Source organism: Cyprinodon tularosa, unplaced genomic scaffold, assembly GCF_016077235.1.
Source record: "Cyprinodon tularosa strain WSP-4 unplaced genomic scaffold, ASM1607723v1 ctg178, whole genome shotgun sequence".
Classification (NCBI taxonomy): domain Eukaryota; kingdom Metazoa; phylum Chordata; class Actinopteri; order Cyprinodontiformes; family Cyprinodontidae; genus Cyprinodon; species Cyprinodon tularosa.
Window position 1 is genome coordinate 1,114,089 of NW_024038597.1, and position 22,826 is coordinate 1,136,914.

The following is a 22,826-nucleotide window of genomic DNA, read 5'->3' on the forward strand; positions in this document are numbered from 1 at the left end:
GCCGGTCTGACGCCGGTCTGACTGGGGCACGCCGGTCTGACGCCGGTCTGACTGGGGCACGCCGGTCTGACTGGGGCACGCCGGTCTGACGCCGGTCTGACTGGGGTACGCCGGTCTGACTGGGGTACGCCGGTCTGACTGGGGTACGCCGGTCTGACGCCGGTCTGACTGGGGTACGCCGGTCTGACGCCGGTCTGACTGGGGTACGCCGGTCTGACGCCGGTCTGACTGGGGTACGCCGGTCTGACGCTGGTCTGACCGGGGCACGCCGGTCTGACTGCTCGCCATCAGAACCTGGCCTCAAAGATTCTGAACTATTCCCTTCAAATGAAGCCAGAAGTGAATAACTAGCCTCTGAAGGGATTTCCCTCTTTAGATCGTTTAGTTTGCATCTAGAAGAAACGTGAGAAGCCCAGATTCTTCTGCATGGACACTTTCCTTTTTCCTCCGACTCCTTTAACTGCTGCTGTTTTACTGCGAACTGATCCTCTGCATCAGTGGGTTGTTTTTAAATGTGGTTGGTGATGATTTCAGTGTAATGTTGTAGGTATTTACTTTTAATGAATGTTCCAGTGGAATTTAATGCTATTTTCAGGTTCAATAAATCATAATTTTTTTTGTACCAGTTGTCCCGCCTCCTTCTCTTTGATGAATTCATGGTGACTGAGCTAGGCGCCATGCTGGGGGTGACGACCAGGCCGACCTCACTGCTCTACACAGCTTCTCCTTTCAAAATAAAATGAGTCTATATAAATCATTTAATTCAGGAGTCTTCAACGTTTTCCCGCCAAACTGATGGCGAGATGGAGCGTATTGTATGAAATTATATCAAACTGGTCCTATAGTCACTCTATCAGATGGAGTAATGTAACTAAAGTAATCCCTCCCTGGGATTATTAAAGTATATCTGATTCCTGGTTGATGGGACAGGTGTTGTGAATGAAACGGTGCCCAGCTTGAAAGAGCTCCTGTGTGTCGCTGAATGTGAGCATTAATGACTGAAAGACATCTTCTGCCTCCATTTATCTGTTTACTACAGTCTGTTGAATTCATGTTAATGTGGATTTAAAGACATTAAATTAGTGGAAAAAATTGCAGGGGGATACAAAAAAAAGAAAGTAATCAACTAAAACTTTGCAGTAGCATGCAGTACCTCTGTGGACCCCTAGGGGTCTCTGACCCCCTGTTGAAGACCTCATCTTATACTATATCCTTTGTTTGTTCTGTTCTTTTTACATCTCTCTGCAGGTGATGAAGCGGACTGAAAATGTTTTATCATTCTCTCCCTTTTATGTCTTTCATCTTTTCTCTTTTTCCTTTCTTGTTTTGCTAACATTTCAGTGTCCATATAATCTGTAAAACTGAATCAAATAATTAGATGATTGAGAGGACTCTGGAAGAACTGACTCTATGTTGAGGAGGAAACTCAGCCATTTGATTCAGGTGTGTTTTACCAAGGATGGGTCTAAATGTTGCAGGATACTGAACTCCAGGATCTGGAATATTCCACTGCTGCCATAGATCAAAACACTGGATCGGTGCGCGTTGATTCCAGGAAGCCATGTGACCGTTACAGGAGTTGTTTCTAACGGACTGATTCACTAAACTGTGTTTAAAAATGTATCTGTCAACATGATGCATCTGCTAATAAAATGCATCTTTTGTAGTTTATAATTAAAATGATGAAGACTTTGGAGCCTAAAAAGAATAGAAATGTTTCAGACGTTGGGTTTTTATTTTAATTTTCTGGTTGTGTCCTTTTCCTCTTAGTTATCACTCAACTTATCTGAATTAAAGTTCATTTCAAATTGACTCTTAGTTTATTTACTGTAAAAATATGATTTAAATCCTAGTCCACAAGCATCCTTATTCACAGTTTTCCCTAAATTATTACCTTATATGTTTACATTATTTATTGGCTGCATCTAAAAATAAAGATATTTAGATATCAATTTAAACATAGATATGAAGTAATACAATAAAACCTAAAATATCTTCAATCATATCATTGTACTAAGCAGGGGTGATTCTAGGATTAGAGGTTCAGTGGTGCTGCTGAGCACCCGGGCAAGATACATTTCTACATTTTCTACTTACATGTTCGATATTTTTGGAACTTGCTCAATGCTTTTTGCTAATAACTATCTTTCACAAACACATCGTATCTGAGACTTTTGTGTTTTGTCTTCCTGTGTTTTTGTCTGCTTGGACGAGCTGTACCTAAACTCACCTGCTTTTCTTCACCTTCCACTTTTCTCCTCTCCCTCTTGTAAAACTCTCTCTTTGGACTGGCAATCCTAAAATGGATTCTATTTAATAAGGTTTTATTTATATATATATATATATATATATATATATATTAGTTTAGACACTCCTGATACAGAAAATTAAAATTCATACTTATATAATTTTTTTTGTTAAAAGGTGCATAGAATAATAAAAAAAGACAACCCATACTTTAGGAGTGCTAAGATTAAATTTAAGGAGCTTCAGCACCCCCCGCCCCCCCCAAAATGGTCTAAAAACGCCTTTTGTACTAGGTCATCAAATCAATTCAGTTTATTCTGTCAGATAAACTGCCTGTAGTGTATTTAAATGTCCAGCAGGTGTCAGTGTTCTATGAGGCAGTATCAATACAGTTTGGCTTCTAGTTGCCTCATTAATCATCACTGAAGTCCTCATTAGGTCCTGATTACTTCTCTAACTTATGGACAAGTGTTGCCATTTTTTTTTTCTGAAGTTGCAACTTTAAGGAAAACCTTTCTATTAGTATATTTCTATTCTATTAAAGTGTGAAAAATAAAAATTAAACTCTGATTAGTCTTCTACTGTCTCAGAGTTAACGCTCCCTTCCCATCATAGTCCTGTCACATCGGCCGCCGCCATGTTGGAGGAGGAAACCCGCCCCTTGTTGCTCCTCACTCCCTGTCAGATTAGAGTTTAATCCAAGGAGGAGGAGGAGGTGCGGTGAAGTGACAGCCTACATGCACTCTCTCTCTCTCTCTGAAGGAGTCGTGTCTCTCCGGGTTTTTCTGCATTTCCAGCTCCTGCTGTTGTTTTTCCGCGCCGGGCGGCGGGCGGGCAGAGAGAATGAGGCTGACCGCTGCCTCCCACCGCCTGCAGGATGTTAGCGGCTAACTAGCTGGGATAAATCGGATTACCTGCTAACGGCAGCTTCCTCCAGGTATCCCAGCTGCCGCTGACAGCAGCCTGAATGGACCGTGACTGTTTTCGCTGCCGCTTTTAGCTAATTTCCTCCCAGAACCGCTACTTTGGTTTATTTAGGTCTGTTTATTAATTTTTAACCGGGCTGGCAGGAACCCAGCCGGAGCTGAGACCGATGCGCTAACTCCACCCCGGCCAGCCGGAGCCACAAACCCTGATCTCCCCCCTGAAGGCAGGAGCAGCCGGAGCAGAGATGTCCGGGAAGGAGAAGCAGTCCACCACTGAGCGGCTGGTTAAAGGTCAGAAACACCTGGAGCTCCGCTGGGCCACACTTTATGATGATGATGATGGGGATTATTGATCATCAGATTAACAAACATAAAGTCTGTTTATTCCTGGAAAGTTTTTAAAGATGAGAATAAATCCAGCTGTCAGAGATCAAAGGTATTCCTTCCATCAGTTTCCATAAAAAAAAAGCTAAATGTTTTCAGCTTAAATGTTTTCATTCTTTGATTAGAAATAAACCTGCTTAACTAGTTTAATTAACTGGTAATAATCTGGTGTTTATGTTAGAACAGAGACTTTCTACCATGATGCAAAAAAATATACAACATCTTAAATTTAGACCTGAATTACCTTCAAGTTTTGAGGGAATCTAGAGTTTAATAAAACTTCAGAAGACTTTCCATCATTTTCATCAGAAATCCTTCAGGTGTTTGTAACGTATATTGATTTTCTATTCAGTTTATTTCTATAGCTTCAATTCACATCATGTCATCTCAGGTCACTTTCCAGTTCAACCAGATCATCCAGTCAGATTGATTCAAAGTTTTCTATCTAAGGAAAACCAGTTGATTGCATCGACTCATTGACTCTTCAGCAATCCCTCACACTAAGCATGCTTGTAGCGACAGTGGAGAGGAAAAACTCCCTTTGAACAGGAAGAAACCTCCAGCAGAACCAGGCTCAGTGTGAGCGGCCATCTGCTGAGGCCCACTGGGGTTCAAGGAGACAGAAGCAGACATAGAAAAAGAAGCATAGATACAAAAGGCAACTGTCAACCAGCTCCACAGGCGGCCCCGTCCAGGAAACACACAGCCAGGCAGACGAGCTCCGAGCCAGCTCCCATGTCAGAGGATGAAGAGAGCACATCCAGTTAGTCACAGTCAGAGAAACAGGACTACACTGGAAAACAGGCCAAGCTCCAACATCTAGAAACAAAGGTGTTGATGGCAGCAGCACAGCTGATATTTCTCTCCAGGATGGAGTCACAGCCAAACAGGAACAGACCAGATGAAGCTACTATGAGAAAAAGCAGAGAGAGCAGAACGTTAGAGATTGAACTAACAGATTCTGCAGAGTGGGAGAATAGAGATAGAATGAAGCAGAATGATGAAAAAGGGGTCCCTATGTCCTCCAGCAGTCTAAGCCTATAGCAGCAGAACTATAGAGATAGCTCAGGATAACCTGAGCCACTCTAATAAAAAAAAAATATATATTTTTTTTATAATATTTATCTAAATTTTATATTTAATATAAATAAAATGTAGATAACTTGTGTCGCTGCAGGGTGTTTATCCAAATTAAGCAGATAAATGACGCACAGAAAGCAGCTGCGGAGTCTCTGCTTCCTATTTCAGGGGTGGTGAAAAACATCCAGCAGGCCGGCCGAATGAGGGGGGGGGGGGGACGCTAATCCCAGGAGTTTTCTTAGATTACTTTACTGATGATACTCAGTGGAGTCGGAAGTGAGTCGTTAACAAATGTGGCCACCTTTCCTCCTTAGATTCAGCCCATCATGAAGATCTGCCAGCCGCCATTGAATGGAGGGTTTGAATCTAAAGTTTCTGATTAGTTTTATTTGTTATCAACGGTTGTCAGAAGTTAATGATCCCCCAGCATGACTCCACCCCTACCCTGGTAAACTTTGTTCCGCTCTTTCTTCTTCCCTCTGAGTCTGCCTCGTCCCGCAGCACCACTACTTGATACACATCCCAGTCTGTCTGAAGGGCACTGGGAGAATGTCCTGCCAGGGGACTGGAACATGCAGGGAGAGAGGGAGTTAATTGTGGAAAGAATCTGCCTAGCGATGTTCCCACCGTGCAACAGCCGCAGCGTGAGAGGAGGAGAAGATAGCAGCGTTGCAGGGCAAAAGACGGAACCATAAACCACTGCAGGGAAACCCACTCTGCCCTGTTTCTGTGAATTTAAACTGTTTATTTCCATCCAAAATGAAATCTATAGGTGAAGGTCTGCAGCCCTCAGAGCGGGAAACAAACCCAGGGTGGTTTAGCTTTCAAGGCTAATAGATTCAGGGATAATTTGAGCAATCTGAAGTGGACTTCATGATTCATGCGCCGGCTCTGCTCCATTCATCTCTGCCCAGCCGCGTCTTTGTCATCCAGCCTCAGCCTATTGTGTTGGTTCACTGAAACAATAGTGAGCAGATTCTAGAGGCCGGCTCATATCTGTTGTCAAAAACATTATCCGGACTCGGCTTTGTGTCTCCTGTCGTTTGTTGTCATGCCAGAGCGGGGGTGTTGATGCGGCGCAGCGCCCAGCGTCTGCACTTTTAAAGACTTCATTAAACATTCATGCTAATTAGGCCAGGCAGGCTTTAATAGGAAGCCATTGCCACGGCCATAGATGATTATTATATTGTTAGCCCATTAATTCCTCCCAACTGCTGAGTTCGTCTTGCTTGCTGCACTTCTGGCTTATTTCAAACAAAAACTCTTTTAATCCACCGTGAACTTTATGTTGCTTCAAACAAATAATCAGATTAATTGATTATTAATATAGTTGTCAACTACTTTATTAAGTATAGAGACTCTAAAACATGCCTTCAGCTGAAAGAGCGACCCACTTAGAGCAGGAATTAGACCAAGATTGAAAAAAATCTCTAAACATTTTTAATTCTATTCAGTTTATTTCTATAGTGCCAATTCACAACACATATTAAGGCACTTTCCAGTTCAACCAGATCATCCAGTCAGATTGATTCAAAGTTTTCTATCTAAGGAAAACCAGCTGATTGCATCGACTCATTGACTCTTCAGCAATCCCTCACACTAAGCATGCGTGTAGAGACAGTGGAGAGGAAAAACTCCCTTTGAACAGGAAGAAACCTCCAGCAGAACCAGGCTCAGTGTGAGCGGCCATCTGCTGAGGCCCACTGGGGTTCAAGGAGACAGAAGCAGACATAGAAAAAGAAGCATAGATACAAAAGGCAACTGTCAACCAGCTCCACAGGCGGCCCCGTCCAGGAAACACACAGCCAGGCAGACGAGCTCCGAGCCAGCTCCCATGTCAGAGGATGAAGAGAGCACATCCAGTTAGTCACAGTCAGAGAAACAGGACTACACTGGAAAACAGGCCAAGCTCCAACATCTAGAAACAAAGGTGTTGATGGCAGCAGCACAGCTGATATTTCTCTCCAGGATGGAGTCACAGCCAAAAGGAACAGACCAGATGAAGCTACTATGAGAAAAAGCAGAGAGAGCAGAAGGTTAGTGATTGGACTAACAGATTCTGCAGAGTGGGAGAATAGAGATAGAATGAAGCAGAATGATGAAAAAGGGGTCCCTATGTCCTCCAGCAGTCTAAGCCTATAGCAGCAGAACTATAGAGATAGCTCAAGCTGGATAAAATAAATAAATAATCGACAGATGAATGGATTTGCTAAACAATCATAAGTTGCAGCCCTACTTCAAATAACAGGTCAGTTTTGATGTTTTATGTTCTTAAAAGTAGAAAACAGATTTATAGTAGAAAAGAAATGATTCAGTTCCCACAAAGTTCATTGGTTCCCTCAGAGCAGATCACCTTCCTCCTCGTCTCCCTTGCTAACTTTATTCGTTAAATGGGAAGTATGGCTTCAGATTCGTCACTCTTCCTTGAAGGTCCGGCCTGCGGGGAGCGTGAACATTAATTCATCCAGTCAGCAGGTTGTTACACCTGAGCTGTGGGTCTCTGCAGCTCCTCCAGCTCCAGCTGGGTTTGAAAAGCACACAGATGGACAGTTTCCATTCATCCAGGGACTGAAGGGTTGCTGGTTTCACTGGATGTTTAGTTTTAGGGGCGTTGGAGTAAACGGGGAGTACATGCATGCCACACTTTTCAGATTCTCCTTTCAGCCCTACATTCTGTTCCGTTATAAAACGTATGTAAAGCTTCATTTGAACCATTGGGCAGCAGGGCGCGTTTCCAGAGGAGTTGCTCTGCATTGAGGCGGATCTTTCAGTCCTCTGAGCCTGATCACGGCCCGCCTGTACAGCCGGCGCTCCGGTCTGTAAAACGTCTGCAGCCAGAGTGTTTTTTTCTCTGCCTTCGCGTTCTTCCAGTTCCTGCTTTGTTCGCTCAGATCCAGCCAGACTTTTGAGTAAACAGCCCCTGGGTCTGGAAGCCCTGGCTAATAGAGGCTTTAGCTAATCTCTTCTTAAGGCTGGTACCTCAGCTTACAGCTCTCTTCGGGGCCGTGCCTTGTAGGTCTGGGAGCATTTACTGTTTATTTATACCTCAGCGGTCGACACATGACAGCTTCTCCTCAGCCTGGGCGAGTCAAGCCAGGTCTGTGCTGCTGCTGCTGTCTGCGGCCGAGCTAATAGCAGTTATCAGTAATCCTTCCTCTCAGTCACACGCCGCCTCCACGCCTGCGTTCACTTAGATCACTTTCTTTACTACCAGATCAGTAGAGGCCTTTTTTTTTCTGTGTTTGTTTTGTTTTAAACTCCAACACAGTACTTCACCTCCACCTCTGTGTTTATTGGCTCCACCCACTCTGATAATCATTAGTGCCACTTCCAGGTGTCTGTGTGGGTGTGATAACATTCATGTATGTCTGGATCAGCGTTATCAGAGGAGCAGCCCTGATCTCCAGCAGCTGATATCGGTATTTGTGTCACATTTGACTCTGACCTGGACATTGAACTGGTGTTCTGTCAGCTCAGCATACACCATCAGGCCAGCATACCCATAGTACTACGCATTACATAGTGTCCTCTGTCTCTGCTCTCCTTACAGCCAATCACGCTGTTTTATTTCCTGATTCAGTCTGGTTTTTGTTGTAGTTTTGTGCATAAAACATAAAACACACATTAGCTTTTAAAGAAAAACGCTGCAAGTCTGTTTGAAGAGGAACTTATTAAAGAATGATCAGCATTTTAACGTCTTGAGGATTTTATTCAATTAATCTTCCTTCTACTCCGACAAGCCGCTGTATCCAAGATGGCGTAACATCTGAATCAATATCATCAGTGATTGGCTGGGTGGGAGGGGTGTTTTGAATGAGACACGTTTTGCAGATGGCTGCAGGTGCAGCTAGACAGCAGTAATACGCATAGCAACACGCATAGCAACAGGCATAGTAATACGCATAGTAACAGGCATAGTAATACACATCCTAACACGCATAGTAATACGCATAGTAATACACAGTAACAGGCATAGTAATACGCATAGTAACAGGCATAGTAATACGCATAGCAACAGGCATAGTAATACGCATAGTAACAGGCATAGTAATACGCATAGTAACAGGCATAGTAATACGCATAGTAACAGGCATAGTAATACGCTTAGTAACAGGCATAGTAATACATATCCTAACACGCATAGTAATACGCATAGTAATACACAGTAACAGGCATAGTAATACGCATAGTAACAGGCATAGTAATACGCATAGTAACAGGCATAGTAATACACAGTAACAGGCATAGTAATACGCATAGTAACAGGCATAGTAATACGCTTAGTAACAGGCATAGTAATACACATCCTAACACGCATAGTAATACGCATAGTAATACACAGTAACAGGCATAGTAATACGCATAGTAACAGGCATAGTAATACGCATAGTAATACGCATAGTAATACGCATTGTAACACGCATAGTAACACACATAGTAATACGCATAGTAATATGCATAGTAATACACATAGTAACACGCATAGTAATACGCTTAGTAACAGGCAAAGTAATCTGCATAATAATACGCATAGTAATACGCATAGTAATACGCATTGTAACACGCATAGTAACAGGCATAGTAATAGGCATAGTAATACGCATAGCAACACGCATAGTAATACGCATAGAAACACGCATAGTAATACGCATAGTAATACGCATTGTAACACGCATAGTAATATGCTTAGTAACAGGCATAGTAATACGCATAGTAATATGCATAGTAATACGCATAGTAATACGCATTGTAACACGCATAGTAACAGGCATAGTAATAGGCATAGTAATACACATAGTAACAGGCATAGTAATACGCATAGTAATACGCATTGTAACACGCATAGTAACAGGCATAGTAATAGGCATAGTAATACACATAGTAACAGGCATAGTAATACGCATAGCAACACGCATAGTAACAGGCATAGTAATATGCATAGCAACACGCATAGTAATACGCATAGAAACACGCATAGTAATACGCATAGTAATACGCATTGTAACACGCATAGTAATATGCTTAGTAACAGGCATAGTAATACGCATAGTAATACGCATAGTAATACGCATTGTAACACGCATTGTAACACGCATAGTAATACGCATAGTAATACGCATTGTAACACGCATAGTAACAGGCATAGTAATACACAGTAACAGGCATAGTAATACACATAGTAACAGGCATAGTAATACGCATAGTAACAGGCATAGTAATACGCATAGTAATACACAGTAACAGGCATAGTAATACGCATAGTAAAAGGCATAGTAATACGCATAGTAACAGGCATAGTAATACACAGTAACAGGCATAGTAATACGCATAGTAACATGCATAGTAATACGCATAGTAACAGGCATAGTAATACGCTTAGTAACAGGCATAGTAATACACATCCTAACACGCATAGTAATACGCATAGTAATACACAGTAACAGGCATAGTAATACGCATAGTAACAGGCATAGTAATACGCATAGTAATACGCATAGTAATACGCATTGTAACACGCATTGTAACACGCATAGTAATACGCATTGTAACACGCATTGTAACAGGCATAGTAATACACATAGTAACACGCATAGTAATACGCTTAGTAACAGGCAAAGTAATACGCATAATAATACGCATAGTAATACGCATAGTAATACGCATTGTAACACGCATAGTAACAGGCATAGTAATAGGCATAGTAATACGCATAGTAACAGGCATAGTAATATGCATAGCAACACGCATAGTAATACGCATAGTAATACGCATTGTAACACGCATAGTAACAGGCATAGTAATAGGCATAGTAATACACATAGTAACAGGCATAGTAATACGCATAGCAACACGCATAGTAACAGGCATAGTAATATGCATAGCAACACGCATAGTAATACGCATAGAAACACGCATAGTAATACGCATAGTAATACGCATTGTAACACGCATAGTAATATGCTTAGTAACAGGCATAGTAATACGCATAGTAATACGCATAGTAATACGCATTGTAACACGCATTGTAACACGCATAGTAATACGCATAGTAATACGCATTGTAACACGCATAGTAACAGGCATAGTAATACACAGTAACAGGCATAGTAATACACATAGTAACAGGCATAGTAATACGCATAGTAACAGGCATAGTAATACGCATAGTAATACACAGTAACAGGCATAGTAATACGCATAGTAAAAGGCATAGTAATACGCATAGTAACAGGCATAGTAATACACAGTAACAGGCATAGTAATACGCATAGTAACATGCATAGTAATACGCATAGTAACAGACATAGTAATACGCTTAGTAACAGGCATAGTAATACACATCCTAACACGCATAGTAATACGCATAGTAATACACAGTAACAGGCATAGTAATACGCATAGTAACAGGCATAGTAATACGCATAGTAATACGCATAGTAATACGCATTGTAACACGCATTGTAACACGCATAGTAATACGCATTGTAACACGCATTGTAACACGCATAGTAATACGCATAGTAATACACATAGTAACACGCATAGTAATACGCTTAGTAACAGGCAAAGTAATACGCATAATAATACGCATAGTAATACGCATAGTAATACGCATTGTAACACGCATAGTAACAGGCATAGTAATAGGCATAGTAATACGCATAGTAACAGGCATAGTAATATGCATAGCAACACGCATAGTAATACGCATAGTAATACGCATTGTAACACGCATAGTAACAGGCATAGTAATAGGCATAGTAATACACATAGTAACAGGCATAGTAATACGCATAGTAATACGCATTGTAACACGCATAGTAACAGGCATAGTAATAGGCATAGTAATACACATAGTAACAGGCATAGTAATACGCATAGCAACACGCATAGTAACAGGCATAGTAATATGCATAGCAACACGCATAGTAATACGCATAGAAACACGCATAGTAATACGCATAGTAATACGCATTGTAACACGCATAGTAATATGCTTAGTAACAGGCATAGTAATACGCATAGTAATACGCATAGTAATACGCATTGTAACACGCATTGTAACACGCATAGTAATACGCATAGTAATACGCATTGTAACACGCATAGTAACAGGCATAGTAATACACAGTAACAGGCATAGTAATACACATAGTAACAGGCATAGTAATACGCATAGTAACAGGCATAGTAATACGCATAGTAATACACAGTAACAGGCATAGTAATACGCATAGTAAAAGGCATAGTAATACGCATAGTAACAGGCATAGTAATACACAGTAACAGGCATAGTAATACGCATAGTAACATGCATAGTAATACGCATAGTAACAGGCATAGTAATACGCTTAGTAACAGGCATAGTAATACACATCCTAACACGCATAGTAATACGCATAGTAATACACAGTAACAGGCATAGTAATACGCATAGTAACAGGCATAGTAATACGCATAGTAATACGCATAGTAATACGCATTGTAACACGCATTGTAACACGCATAGTAATACGCATTGTAACACGCATTGTAACACGCATAGTAATACGCATAGTAATACACATAGTAACACGCATAGTAATACGCTTAGTAACAGGCAAAGTAATACGCATAATAATACGCATAGTAATACGCATAGTAATACGCATTGTAACACGCATAGTAACAGGCATAGTAATAGGCATAGTAATACGCATAGTAACAGGCATAGTAATATGCATAGCAACACGCATAGTAATACGCATAGTAATACGCATTGTAACACGCATAGTAACAGGCATAGTAATAGGCATAGTAATACACATAGTAACAGGCATAGTAATACGCATACCAACACGCATAGTAACAGGCATAGTAATATGCATAGCAACACGCATAGTAATACGCATAGAAACACGCATAGTAATACCCATAGTAATACGCATTGTAACACGCATAGTAATATGCTTAGTAACAGGCATAGTAATACGCATAGTAATACGCATTGTAACACGCATTGTAACACGCATTGTAACACGCATAGTAATACGCATAGTAATACGCATAGTAATACGCATAGTAATACGCATTGTAACACGCATAGTAACAGGCATAGTAATAGGCATAGTAATACACATAGTAACAGGCATAGTAATACGCATAGTAATACGCATAGTAATACGCATTGTAACACGCATAGTAACAGGCATAGTAATAGGCATAGTAATACACATAGTAACAGGCATAGTAATACGCATAGCAACACGCATAGTAACAGGCATAGTAATATGCATAGCAACACGCATAGTAATACGCATAGAAACACGCATAGTAATACGCATAGTAATACGCATTGTAACACGCATAGTAATATGCTTAGTAACAGGCATAGTAATACGCATAGTAATACGCATATTAACACGCATTGTAACACGCATAGTAATATGCATAGTAATACGCATAGTAACAGGCATAGTAATACGCATAGTAATACACATAGTAACAGGCATAGTAATACGCATAGCAACACGCATAGTAATACGCATAGTAACAGGCATAGTAATACGCATGGTAACACGCATAGTAATACGCATAGTAACAGGCATAGTAATACGCATAGCAACAGGCATAGTAATACGCATAGCAACAGGCATAGTAATACGCATAGCTACACGCATAGCAACACGCATAGCGACACGCATAGCAACACGCATAGGGACACGCATAGTAATACGCATTGTAACACGCATAGTAATACGCATTGTAACACGCATAGTAATACGCATTGTAACACTCATAGTAACACTCATAGTAATACGCATAGCAACACTTATTGTAATACGCATAGTAACAGGCATAGTAATATGCATAGCAACACGCATAGTAATATGCATAGTAACAGGCATAGTAATACGCATTAGAGCTGGGCGATATGGCGATATATATCGTGAGGACGAGAGAAACATGTCTATCGTGACCTTTCTCCTCTATTTTTTCTATCGTGATAAACTTTTTTATTATAATTATTACTGCTAATATACATTTTAATATAATTTGTTAATATAACATTTTGCGTTTTTGCTATGCAAACTCTAAGTGTATATAACGAAAAAAAAGAGAATAAAAAGATAATGTGTAGAGAACGTGGTTTTGCGACACTACACCGCTTTACATCACGCGGCTTTGCACCATACGTTTGCAACATTACTAACGGAGAGAGCCCGCGAAATTTCTTTCTGGTTTGAAAAAAAATGAATGATGGACACCCAAGAAGATGTTACCACAGCAGCGGTTACAGAGTCCGAAACGGTTGCCAGGTCACAGACACAACAAACACCACTTTTGCCCAAAAGGGGAGGCAGCTCGGTTGTTTGGTTATATTTCGGATTTCAGCCATCTGATAAAGAACAAACGCAGCCGATATGTAAACTGTGCAGCAAAGCCGTTCCAGCGGCTGATGCAAATACTTCCGGCCTCTTTTACCACCTGAAGAAAAATCATGAACAAGAACACGGGAAACTACAACCACTCCGATCAAACCAAACAAGGGATGAAAATACAGGAAGCACTGGAAAGAAATTCTCACAGCCGAAGCTTAAGGAAGCATTCGCCCAAGGATCACAATATGAGAAGACGTCTCAGCGACTCAAGCAGATCACAGGTGCTATTTCACGCTATATCTGTAAAGGCATGGCCCCCGTTTACATAGTCGAGAAAGACAGCTTTCGGGACCATATAATTACCAGTGCAGACACATTTCTTCTTAAATAGGCGAGGCGCCTCCTAGTGGAAAACAAGGTAAATGAAAGACAAGAGAAAAACCTTGCCTTGGAATTTTATAAAATGTCAATAACAAACGAATATTAAATGATTAATTACTGCAGCGCAATAGCCAAGATTCTATACTGTTCACTGTCATGGCCGCAAATTGCATAACTGGTGTTCTTGGTTTGGGGTTGGGATTCTCATATTAGGAAACAAGATGATGGGTAAAAAATAGGCGATGAAAGATTTTTTTCAACCCTGTCCATCTGACGGACTATGAAAAAATAAAATGCAACATCAGTTGTGGTATATCGTGATATATATCGTTATCGTGATATAAAATAATCCATATCGTGATATAGTTTTTTTTCCATATCGCCCAGCCCTAATACGCATGGTAACACGCATAGTAACAGGCATAGTAATACGCATGGCAACACGCATAGTAATATGCACAGTAACAGGCATAGTAATACGCATAGTAATACGCATAGCAACACGCATAGTAATACGCATAGCTATACGCATTGTAATACGCATAGCAACACGCATAGCGACACGCATAGGAACACGCATAGGGACACGCATAGCGACACGCATAGTAATACGCATTGTAACACGCATAGTAATACGCATTGTAACACGCATAGTAATACGCATTGTAACCCTCATAGTAATACGCATAGTAACAGGCATAGTAATACGCATTGTAACACGCATAGTAATACGCATTGTAACACTCATAGTAATACGCATAGTAACAGGCATAGTAATACGCATCGCAACACGCATAGTAATACGCATAGAAACACGCATAGTAATACGCATAGTAATACACATAGTAACAGGCATAGTAATACGCATAGCAACACGCATAGTAACAGGCATAGTAATACGCATGGTAACACGCATAGTAATACGCATAGTAACAGGCATAGTAATACGCATAGCAACGGATAGTAATACGCATAGAACAGATATAATACGCATGCACAGGCATAGTAATACGCATAGAAACGCATAGCTAACATAGCAACGCTAGCAACAGCATAAACAGCATAGGGACAGCATAGTAACAGCATAGCAACAGATAGCGACACCATGTATACGCATTGTAACACATAGTATACGCATTGTAACACGTATAATAGCATTGTAACGCATAGTAATACATTTAATCTAGTAATACGCATAGCAACACGATAGTAATGCATTAACAGCATAGTATATGCAGCAACACGATAGTAATATGCAGGTAAGGATAGTATCGCATGGTAACACGCTATAACAGCTAGTAAACGTAGCACACGCTAGTAATATGCAAATAATAGATTATAGCATAGTATACGCATTTAACACATAGTACAGGCTAGTAATAGCATAGTATACGCTAGCAACACGCATAGTAATACGCTAGAAACCGCATAGTAATACGATAGTAAACGCTGTAACACGTAGTACAGGCATAGTAAAGGCAGTAATACAATAGTAACAGCATAGTAATACGCATATAATACGCATTGACACGCATAGTAACAGGCATAGTATATTCATAGTAATACACATATAACAGCATAGTAATACGATAGCAACACCTTAACAGCATAGTTATATGCATAGAACAGCTAGTAATACGCATAGAAACCGCTAGTAATACGCATAGTAATACCATGTAACACGCATAGTAATTGCTTAGTAACAGAAGTAATCATAGTAATACGCTAGTTCATGTAACCGATGTAACAGATAAATACGCATGTAATAATAGTAATACGCATTGTAACAGCATAGTAACAGGCTGTAATACACAGTAACACATCGTAATCAACATAAAAGGGATAGTAAACGCATCAGTAACATGGACATAGTAATTACACTTAGCACATGCATTAGTAGAACATTCTAACCAAGCATATAATGATAGTAATACACAGTAACAGGCGATCGTAAAGCATAGTACAGGGCTATTAATCACGCTATTTGTAAAGGCATGTATACCGCATCAGTTACATAGTCAGGATAGTAATACGCTTAGTAACAGGGCCATATAATTACCATCCTAACACATCTCATATAATACGCATAGTATCCACTAGTAAAAGCATAGTAATACGCAAGAAACAGGCATAGTAATACGCATAGTATACGCATAGGAATACGCATTGTAACACGCATGTAACACGCATTGTAACAACCATGTAATAGCATGTAAACGATAGTATTACCATTGTAACACGCATTGTAACACGCCATAGTAATCGCATAGTAATAACACTGTACACGCATAGTAATAGCTAGTAACAGGCTAGTAATCGCTATAATGCTGTAATTGGATGTAATACGATTGTAACACTCATTAGGAACAGCATAGATAGGCATGTATGGCTAAATAAAAGGCATGTAATACGATGAAAAGCATTGTAATACATGTATACCTTGTAACATGCTAGTATACGCTTGTAACAGCATAGTTACGCATAGTAACAATAGTAATACCATAGCAATACATTTAACACGTTGTAACAGGCATATAATAGGCATAGTAATACTCATGTATCAGGCATATAATAATCCATATGTAATACGCTTTTGTAAAGCATGTAATATGCCATAGCCAATAACGCATAGTAATACGCATAGAAACACGCATAGTAATACCAATAATACGCATTGTAACACATAGTAATATGCCTAGTAACAGGCATAGTAATATGCTTAGTAATACGCATAGTAATACGCATTGTAACACGCATTGTAACACGCATTGTAACACGCATTGTAACACGCATAGACTACGCATAGTAATACGCATTGTAGACACGCATAGTAACAGGCATAGTAATACGCATTGAACACGCATAGTAACAGGCATAGTATTGCATAGCAACACGCATAGTAATACGCATAGAAACACGCATAGTAATACGCATAGTATAGCTAGTAATACATGTATATGCTTAGTAACATGGCATAGTAATACGCATATGTAATACGCATAGTAATACGCTGAAGCATTGTAACACCATTGTAATACGCATAGTAATACGCATAGTAATACGCATGTACGCAAGTAATACGCATAGTAATACGCATAGAAACAGGCATAGTAATACGCATAGTAATACACATAGTAACAGGCATAGTAATACGCATAGAACATGTAAACGCATAGTAACAGGCATAGTAATACGCATGGTAACACGCATAGTAATACGCATAGTAACAGCATAGTATAGCTGCAACAGATAGTAATACGCATAGCAACAGGCATAGTAATACGCATAGCAACAGGCATAGTATACGATACAACAGCATAGTAACGCATAGCACGGCATAGTAATACGCATAGCAACAGGCAATAGTATACGCATAGCTACACGCATAGCAACACGCATAGCGAACACGCATAGCAACACGCATAGGGACACGCATAGTAAACGCATTGAACACGCATAGCGACACGCATAGTAATACGCATTGTAACACGCATAGTAATACGCATTGTAACACGCATAGTAATACGCATTGTAACACGCATAGTAATACGCATTGTAACACTCATAGTAATACGCATAGCAACACGCATAGTAATACGCATAGTAACAGGCATAGTAATATGCATAGCAACACGCATAGTAATATGCATGGTAACAGGCATAGTAATACGCATGGTAACACGCATAGTAACAGGCATAGTAATACGCATAGCAACACGCATAGTAATATGCATAATAATACGCATAGTAATACGCATAGTAATACGCATTGTAACACGCATAGTAACAGGCATAGTAATAGGCATAGTAATACGCATAGCAACACGCATAGTAATACGCATAGAAACACGCATAGTAATACGCATAGTAATACGCATTGTAACACGCATAGTAACAGGCATAGTAATAGGCATAGTAATACACATAGTAACAGGCATAGTAATACGCATAGTAATACGCATTGTAACACGCATAGTAACAGGCATAGTAATATTCATAGTAATACACATAGTAACAGGCATAGTAATACGCATAGCAACACGCATAGTAACAGGCATAGTTATATGCATAGCAACACGCATAGTAATACGCATAGAAACACGCATAGTAATACGCATAGTAATACGCATTGTAACACGCATAGTAATATGCTTAGTAACAGGCATAGTAATACGCATAGTAATACGCATAGTAATACGCATTGTAACACGCATTGTAACACGCATAGTAATACGCATAGTAATACGCATAGTAATACGCATTGTAACACGCATAGTAACAGGCATAGTAATACACAGTAACAGGCATAGTAATACACATAGTAACAGGCATAGTAATACGCATAGTAACAGACATAGTAATACACTTAGTAACATGCATAGTAATACACATCCTAACACGCATAGTAATACGCATAGTAATACACAGTAACAGGCATAGTAATACGCATAGTAAAAGGCATAGTAATACGCATAGTAACAGGCATAGTAATACGCATAGTAACAGGCATAGTAATACGCTTAGTAACAGGCATAGTAATACACATCCTAACACGCATAGTAATACGCATAGTAATACACAGTAACAGGCATAGTAATACGCATAGTAACAGGCATAGTAATACGCATAGTAATACGCATAGTAATACGCATTGTAACACGCATTGTAACACGCATTGTAACACGCATAGTAATACGCATAGTAATACGCATAGTAATACGCATTGTAACACGCATTGTAACACGCATAGTAATACGCATAGTAATACACATAGTAACACGCATAGTAATACGCTTAGTAACAGGCAAAGTAATACGCATAATAATACGCATAGTAATAGGCATAGTAATACGCATTGTAACACGCATAGTAACAGGCATAGTAATAGGCATAGTAATATGCATAGTAACAGGCATAGTAATACGCATAGAAACACGCATAGTAATACGCATAGTAATACTCATTGTAACATGCATAGTAATACGCTTAGTAACAGGCATAGTAATACGCATAGTAATACACATAGTAATACGCATAGTAATACGCATTGTAACACGCATAGTAACAGGCATAGTAATAGGCATAGTAATACACATAGTAACAGGCATAGTAATACGCATAGTAATACGCATTGTAACAGGCATAGTAATATGCATAGCAACACGCATAGTAATACGCATAGAAACACGCATAGTAATACCCATAGTAATACGCATTGTAACACACATAGTAATATGCTTAGTAACACGCATAGTAATATGCTTAGTAATACGCATAGTAATACGCATTGTAACACGCATTGTAACACGCATTGTAACACGCATTGTAACACGCATAGTAATACGCATAGTAATACACATTGTAACACGCATGTAACAGCATAGCAATACGCATAGCAATACGCATAGTAACACACATCGTAATACGCATAGAACACCATAGTAATACGCATAGCAATACGCATAGTAAACGGCATAGTAAACGCATAGCTAACGCATAGTAATATGCATTAGTAACAGACATAGTAATACGCATGATATTACTGATAGGTAATTACTAGTATACATGAACAGATGTGTTATCATCGCTTGTATTGCTTAAATACCAATAGTAACTCGATGTAACTCTTGGCTCAGTTAATTTTAATAAATATTATTTCCGTCATGTGTCATCCAATGCAGAGCATTGGCTCCACCACATCTAGTGAATAACTAGTGTGAATAGGATGAGTATATAACGCAAAACACTCATTTAGTAAAGAACATCAGAAGCAAGCAGGTGTTCTTCAAATGTAAACGTGAATTGTCTATCATCTCAGTGGGATTCAGAATAAGATGTGAAATGTCTGAAGGTTACGCTGCAACAGGCGAAGTAATCGGGAAGGAGCAACAGTCATAGTATGCCATAGCAGAGAATATTAATACATAGCAAGGAAAATACGCTTTCATAGTAAGGCATAGTAATACGCATTAGCAACAGGATAGTAATACGATAGCTAACGCATAGCAACACGCATAGCGACACGCATAGCAACACGCATAGGGACACGCATAGTAATACGCATTGTAACACGCATAGTAATACGCATTGTAACACGTATAGTAATACGCATTGTAACACTCATAGTAATACGCATAGCAACACGCATAGTAATACGCATAGTAACAGGCATAGTAATATGCATAGCAACACGCATAGTAATATGCATAGTAACAGGCATAGTAATACGCATGGTAACACGCATAGTAACAGGCATAGTAATACGCATAGCAAACGCATAGTAATATGCACAGTAACAGGCATAGTAATACGCATAGTAATACGCATAGCAACACGCATAGTAATACGCATAGCTACAGGCATTGTAATACGCATAGCAACACGCATAGCGACACGCTTAGGAACACGCATAGGGACACGCATAGCGACACGCATAGTAATACGCATTGTAACACGCATAGTAATACGCATTGTAACACGCATAGTAATACGCATTGTAACCCTCATAGTAATACGCATAGTAACAGGCATAGTAATACGCATTGTAACACGCATAGTAATACGCATTGTAACACGCATAGTAATACGCATTGTAACACTCATAGTAATATGCATAGTAACAGGCATAGTAATACGCATCGCAACACGCATAGTAATACGCATAGAAACACGCATAGTAATACGCATAGTAATACACATTGTAACAGGCATAGTAATACGCATAGCAACACGCATAGTAACAGGCATAGTAATACGCATGGTAACACGCATAGTAATACGCATAGTAACAGGCATAGTAATATGCATAGCAACACGCATAGTAATATGCATAGTAACAGGCATAGTAATACGCATGGTAACACGCATAGTAACAGGCATAGTAATACGCATAGCAACACGCATAGTAATATGCACAGTAACAGGCATAGTAATACGCATAGTAATACGCATAGCAACACGCATAGTAATACGCATAGCTACAGGCATTGTAATACGCATAGCAACACGCATAGCGACACGCTTAGGAACACGCATAGGGACACGCATAGCGACACGCATAGTAATACGCATTGTAACACGCATAGTAATACGCATTGTAACCCTCATAGTAATACGCATAGTAACAGGCATAGTAATACGCATTGTAACACGCATAGTAATACGCATTGTAGCACGCATAGTAATACGCATTGTAACACTCATAGTAATATGCATAGTAACAGGCATAGTAATACGCATCGCAACACGCATAGTAATACGCATAGAAACACGCATAGTAATACGCATAGTAATACACATTGTAACAGGCATAGCAACACGCATAGTAACAGGCATAGTAATACGCATGGTAACACGCATAGTAATACGCATAGTAACAGGCATAGTAATACGCATAGCAACAGGCATAGTAATACGCATAGCAACAGGCATAGTAATACGCATAGCAACACGCATAGTAATACGCATAGCTACACGCATAGCAACACGCATAGCGACACGCATAGCAACACGCATAGGGACACGCATAGTAACACGCATAGCAACACGCATAGCGACACGCATAGTAATACGCATTGTAACACGCATAGTAATACGCATTGTAACACGCATAGTAATACGCATTGTAACACTCATAGTAATACGCATAGCAACACGCATAGTAATACGCATAGTAACAGGCATAGTAATATGCATAGCAACACGCATAGTAATATGCATGGTAACAGGCATAGTAATACGCATGGTAACACGCATAGTAACAGGCATAGTAATACGCATAGCAACACGCATAGTAATACGCACAGTAACAGGCATAGTAATACGCATAGTAATACGCATAGCAACACGCATAGTAATACGCATAGCTACACGCATTGTAATACGCATAGCAACACGCATAGCGACACGCATAGGAACACGCATAGGGACACGCATAGCGACACGCATAGTAATACGCATTGTAACACGCATAGTAATACGCATTGTAACACGCATAGTAATACGCATTGTAACACTCATAGTAATACGCATAGTAACAGGCATAGTAATACGCATCGCAACACGCATAGTAATACGCATAGCAAGACGCATAGCAACAGGCATAGCAACACGCATAGCAACACGCATAGTAATACGCATAGCAACACGTATAACAAAACATATAGCAACACGCATAGCAACACGCATAGTAATACGCATAGCAACACACATCGTAACACGCATCGTAACACACATAGCAATACGCATAGCAATACGCATAGCAACACACATCGTAACACGCATCGTAACACACATAGCAATACGCATAGCAATACGCATAGCAACGCGCATAGCAACACGCATAGCAACACGCATAGTAATAAGCATAGCAACACACATAGTAATACGCATGCATATTACTATGGGTATTACTGTGACAGAAAAGCTGTTATCATTCCTTAGGTTT

At 39.9% G+C, this 22,826-nt stretch overlaps 1 protein-coding gene across 1 annotated transcript in view; it reads left to right on the top strand.

The window, feature by feature from the left end:
* Positions 1 to 2,995: 2,995 nt before the first annotated feature.
* Positions 2,996 to 22,826, top strand: part of ppp3cca (protein phosphatase 3, catalytic subunit, gamma isozyme, a) — a gene marked incomplete at its 3' end in the record, with an annotated part of 51,859 nt that continues 32,028 nt past the window's right edge. The window contains exon 1 of the mRNA XM_038281984.1: positions 2,996 to 3,464. Coding sequence (XP_038137912.1) covers positions 3,419 to 3,464 — 46 coding nt within the window. The remainder of the gene's footprint in view (positions 3,465 to 22,826) is intronic.